Consider the following 6,120-nt stretch of genomic DNA (forward strand, 5'->3'; position numbering starts at 1 on the left):
GCTGCCGCCATCCATTGCCATTGCCGCCTGCGAAGCCGCCGAACTCCTGGAGAATGATGCATGCCAGGATCATCACACATTGCCAGATCTCAGCCACCTTGAAGACCCCCAACGCCATAAGCTGACTGACTTGCTTTGTCGTTTTCAAGGGGCTCTTTGATGGTGGTGAGGAAGCAGTAGGTTTAGTCCCTGGGATTAAGCATCAAATCGATACAGGAGATGCCAAGCCTGTTTGTATCCGACAATGGAGATTGCCTCAATCAACACGGCAAGTCATTCGAGAGCAGTGTGACTCCATGCTTCGTACAGGGGTCATTGAGGAGTCAACATCACCCTGGATGAGCCCAGTTGTGTTAGTGAAGAAGAAGGGCGGAGCTCTCAGGTTCTGTGTTGACTACCGTGGCTTGAACGCAGTGACCAAGGGAGATACATATCCTCTGCCACTTATCAGCGAACTCATCGATAAAACTAGGCCCGAAGAACATCTTTACAACTCTAGATGCTCGCGCTGCATACTGGAGTGTGGAAGTGGAAGAATCCGACCGGCCAAAGACGGCATTTTCAGATGGCTACCGACTCTTCCAGTTCTGCCGCCTTCCTTTTGGTTTATCCACAGCTCCAACCACATTCCAGAGAACAATGAATGTTGTCTTGTCATCAGTACTGGGACGTCATACCCTAGCCTACCTAGATGACGTTATCATCTACAGCCACAACTTTGACCAACACCTTCAGGATCTAGATGAGACCTTGCAGTTGCTCTCATTGGCTGGTCTAAAGCTTAACATGGAGAAGTGTCAGTTTGCTGCAACAACCATAGACTTCCTTGGGTTTACGATTTCACCTGATGGAGTCTCCCCAAACAGAGATAAGGTGTTGGCTATATCTAACACCCCTCCACCACGAACAGTCAGGGAAGTTCGACGTTTCCTGGGAGCAACGGGATTTTTCAGGAAGCATGTTCCTGGATATGCAACCCTAGCATCTCCATTACATCTCCTGCTGAGGAAGGACCAAGCCTGGACCTGGGGACCTGAACAACAAGCAGCATTTGGAACTTTGAAAGATAAGCTGACATCTGCTCCTGTCTTACGCCAACCTGACTTCTCCAAGGAGTTTGAGCTTCACACTGATGCCTCTAGCATCTCATTAGGAGCCTGTCTCATGCAAAGAGATGATCACCAGACACCACATGCAGTTGCTTATTTTAGTAGAAAGCTCCGGGATGCAGAAACTCGCTATCCAGCTATTGACTTAGAGGCTCTGGGTGTTGTGGAAGGAGTCAGAACTTTTGATTCTTATCTGTATGGAAGGCGCTTCACAGTGTACACCGACCACCGACCATTAGTATATGTGTTCAGCAGAAAAACCAAGTCTCCAAGAATGACGAGGTTCGCTCATGACTTGTCTTTCTACGATTTTAACATCCGATACAAAGAGGGTCCACGAATAAAGTTCCAGATTTACTCTCCAGACAAGTTGCAAAGCTGACAATACGGAGCTTTCACCTGAAAAATCTAGCAGAAGAACAGAGAGCAGACCCTCAGCTTGCGGAGATTTGTAGTTATTTGCAGGGAGGAAATGTACCAACAAAGAAACTTCCTCTTCCTCTTGATGATTTTGAGCTGAAGGAAGGTGTCCTCTATCGGTTGAAGAGGTCTACCAGATCGGATTGCTTACCAACTAGTGGTTCCAGTCACTCTACGGAATTCAGCATTGAAAGCAGCCCACCTGCCTCCACTAGCTTCCCACCCAGGTATCCATCGAACATTTCAAAACGCAAGATCAATGTTCTACTGGCCAAACATGCTGAAAGATGTACGACATTATGTGGAGTGTTGTGAGATTTGCCAACAATCTAGAGGCGACAGGCAGAAAGTTCCTATGGCTGACACACCCTTGGCTTAGTTTTCCATTGGAACGAGTCTCGATGGACATTATGGACTTTGGGCCAAGCATTCCAGTCCGCTGGGCATTATCCATTATAGACCAGCATTCACGGTATTTGCAGATCATACCGTTGAGGAAAATTACTGCTGTCGCTGTCCACCGAGCCTTTCTGGACCATTGGGTAACCCTCTTTGGCCCTCCTAGGGTTATCCAGACGACAATGGAGTCCAGTTTATAAGCAACCTGTTCCAGGAGCTCGCTAAACTAATGCACGCCACGAACCACTACACCATTCGCTACCATCCTCAAGCAAATGGAATGATTGAGCGCACAAATCGTGTGGTGAAGTCTGCCCTTACCACATTAGTAAATGATCGCCCACGAACTTGGCTCCAATTTGTTCCTGAGTTGCGGCTGCAGATCAATTCAGCTATCCATCGGACGACTGGAGAGCAACCCCTGTATATGTTAACAGGCCGCCATGCTAACTTCCAGATTGGTCTCACCAATGAAGCCGTGTTTGATGAGAACATAAATCTGCAAGCACGTTTACGAGAGGCCCGCCAAGCAGCTGTGAAACCCTCAAGGGAAGCACGTCAGATTTATGGGAAAGCAGTACGACAAAGGCAAGAAGGTGGAATTCCAGCCAACTGAAGGGCGCATTAGGTGTGTACTTTGAGCACCGGCACAAAATGGGCGGTCTACCCCCTCTCACCAGGAAATGGAGAGGTCCTGCCAGGATTATAAGACGTCTAGGTCCAGTCGCCTTCGAGATTGAAGACCTCGAAACAGAAGTCCAGTTGAAAGCTCACCTGAATCACCTGAAGGCTTATCATCCACCGGCTGAACTGTCATATGGCACGAGTGGGCAGTGATGAAGAAGAGGATGATGGTATAGATGATCCAAACCCCCCAAACCCAGATGACCCTTGGGTTGCTGTGATGACCTCTTTGGTGATGGAGCCAGAGTTTGATGCCTGTAGGCATGTTTGCCGAGACACGCGACCCTCGAGAAACCTGCCCAGATGAGCAGATGACGCAGCACTGACTCCTTTGTATTATTTATATTGTCTTTTCTTATGATTTTATGTGCAAGACACGTTCAGCTGTCTGCACTATACTAGTTTGTTGAGGCAAGTAACGGGGCTCAGGCCAACCTTTCTTCTGTTTCGGTTGTCTTCGCTTTCTGCTTCGACCCAGGTTATGGAGGATTGTGGAGGTTCTTCAAACCTCTCCTCTGAGAGTCGCAGCAGAATCCAGATGGGGTGTCCAGATAATCTCCGTTTCCCCTGCGTGGGACATCTTTTTTTTGCTGTTATTTTTACCCCTGCTCACTTTTAGTTTAGTTTCCCTTTTTGTAGCCACATTTTCTAAGTTGCAGTCATCACGTTTTCTGTATTTTATTGCGTTCTTTTAAGTAATGATTGATGTCTTTTATTGTTTAGGTTCTTAAAGTTTGCCTCCGTAATATTTTATTTAGTGTTTTTAAAGATTTTGATCGTCATTTTAATTGTTCCTTTTTAAATTAAGATTTATTTTACGTGTTCTTATTTTAGCTCTTTTTTTCGATTTATAGATGAGCATGACGGGGTTTGTCCTTTTTATATTGTAAAATTGTCTTTTTATTATATGTATTTGTATTTTGATTTTATTATTTTACCCTGTTAATGTTTTTATTCCTGTTTTACGTTACTGACATCGTCTTTTCAGCTTTTCGGCGATGTCAATGACGTCAGGACTTTTTAAGAAGCTTTATTTTTCAATGATTTTAATTATTTGTCTTAGCCCGTTTACTTTTTTATCATTCTCGGTTACTTTTCTATATTTTTATGTATTTTTCACATTTTAATTATATTTATTTATGAAAAGATGAAAATGAAGGCAGTGACGTCACCAAGACGTCCGTGTATAAATACGGGACGGCCATAACAATAAAGAGAGATCTATCTGAACCTGTGTTTGTGTCACCCCCTCTGGATTTACTTCAGCCTGAGACGTCACCAGAACAAAGGTTGTACTGAGCAGACTTCCCGTTACTTGCCTAGGTTATTTGCTGGACGTTGTCTTTTTTATGTGTGTTTTATGATGTGCTCAATGTTTTTAAGTACTTTTAGACGTATTTTGACCGAAGCCCTTCAGGATTCGGCTTTCCCTCTTTGCTTTTAATCTTCAGTTTCCTTTTAAGTTTAATATTTAACGTTTTAACGTAGGTTAACGTAAATTTCTTGTTCTTATTTCGGATTTTATTAAAGTAACGTAATTTTAGTATGTATTAATTTTACATTTTAGTGCCTTCAGCAGTTTTTAGTTCAGTTTCTTCTTTTATTCGTCCTCTTTTAAATGTTAGGCTGAACCACAAGGACTTGTCTATATTTTCTCCGCTCAAGGTACATATCAAGCCTGCGTAGGATCCTGGGTCACTGCCCGCTACCATTTTACAGGCCCAGGATCTGTATCAAGTTGTTCAGGGGAGTGAACGGGACCCTTATTTGCGTCCCTAAGCCGTTCTCGCTTCACGAGAGGCTTCAGCTCGCTTCGCGAGGCTGGGGTTTGAGTCGGGCTCCTCATTATAGATTGATAACTACCCTTACATATTTGGTGGCTAGCGGTGGGATGTACTTTTAATGAGCGTAAATCAGGAGAAAATAACGAAGTTCCTTGTAGGCTGAGAACGTCCGGCACATTCAGTTATTTCCTGTCAGGCTATATCATGCACGATCACTGTACCTCCTGCGGGAGTCTTGGGAGAGCCACTTTGTTCTGTATTATGTGCCTTTTCTTTTCTCTTTTTCAGTGATATTGTACATGTGTAGTTTTTTTAAAGAGCGGAGCCTTTTCTTCCAGCATAATTCTCTTCTCTTACAGAGTTAGATTTATGTGTCTTAATACCCGCTCGCCCAGCTAGGCTTGTTTTGTGGCTCTCAGTAGTTTTAGGGACACTGTATGTTTCTCTCTTATGTCTGTGAATTTCATTCAGCAGCTACCTGGATCCTACAGTGATTTTTTGTGCAGTGCATGGCTTTCTGAAAGGTGCAGTGTTTTGTTAACAGTGAAGTGTTAAACAGTGCAAGTTTTTATCAGTGCTCTACTAGTGCAGTGATTTTTTTTGTAAATGCTGCAGTTACGTTTTAAAGGGTGCAGTGACACAGTTACGTTTTAAAGGGTGCATTGACAGTTACGTGCAGTTACGGGTTCGTGAACAGTACAGCGAGTCTATGAACAGTGAAGTGTTTAAACAGTGTGATTTGTATCAGTGCAGTGCAGCATTTAAGAACAGTGTGCCTTTTGATTGTGTTGACGGTGCATTGTGTGCAGAATGCCCAAAGGCAAGAACACGGGAATTCGTAGGAATTTACGATCTTCCAGTCACCCTAGTTCCCGTGACCGTTCTCCGGCAGCAGGCTTGTCTATCTCTGTCGATCAGCTCCCCATAGTCGTAGGCGGCTCAAATCCGGAAGTACAGGAAGCCGTGAGAGCCATGGAGGGAGAGGTTACCGTGCTAGCCCAAATCCTTGACAAGATCGAGGCCTTGTCTACTGAACTCAGCGAGGTAAAGGCACAGACGCAGCAGTTTAATGACAGGCTTGCTCGTCAGGAAGAAGCTGTGTCTCGTCCTCGACAGACAGAAGCAGAGGTCGAAGTTCTTCAGCCCCAGGAGCCTCCTGCTAGTGCCCAGCGAGATGGAGAGATTGAGGACTTACGACGGCAATTAGCTGAACGGGAGTTGGAGCTCGAAAGAGAGAGGCAACGAAACGGGGAAAGACGTGTTTGGCAGCCACCAGAAACACAGTTCCGCCTCTCGAACAACACTGAAGTTTACCGTCAGCGGCAGATATCTGATCAGCTTCCTCCAGAGCCACGGCCATGTAGTTCTCCAGAAAATTCTCGATTGCCGCAGGGGACACAGCAACTAACCGCTACAATGCAGCATGGATCTCTGAATGACCGTTCCACATCTCGAGACCATACTTCAGCTGTGTCATATGTTGTAGCCAGGGAGTCGGTCCCCCATTTTAAAGGAGACACTTCAGCATCTCAGCCGCTGAAAAGGAACCAGGAAGTGGAGGCCTGGATTCGCTCCATCGAAAACCTCGTGAAACCACCTACTGACGAGGCTTACATTCAGGCTGCACGAGCGAACTGTCGAGGTCCAGCAGAGCTTATAATAAACTCTCCCCTGTTTGACAATTTTCGAGACTGGGAGACGTTTAAAGCTTCTCTACGCACCAA

The 6,120-nt window shown here is 45.3% G+C and overlaps 1 protein-coding gene across 1 annotated transcript; it reads left to right on the forward strand.

Moving 5' to 3' along the window:
- Nucleotides 1-1,816: 1,816 nt before the first annotated feature.
- Nucleotides 1,817-2,544, forward strand: LOC125048329. The gene is made up of 2 exons (XM_047646994.1): nt 1,817-1,963; nt 2,095-2,544. The coding sequence occupies exons 1-2, from the start codon at nt 1,817-1,819 to the stop codon at nt 2,542-2,544; spliced, it is 597 nt and encodes a 198-aa protein (XP_047502950.1).
- The last annotated feature ends 3,576 nt before the right edge of the window (nt 2,545-6,120 follow it).

This window comes from Penaeus chinensis, chromosome 43 (assembly GCF_019202785.1).
Source record: "Penaeus chinensis breed Huanghai No. 1 chromosome 43, ASM1920278v2, whole genome shotgun sequence".
In the NCBI taxonomy this organism is placed as follows: domain Eukaryota; kingdom Metazoa; phylum Arthropoda; class Malacostraca; order Decapoda; family Penaeidae; genus Penaeus; species Penaeus chinensis.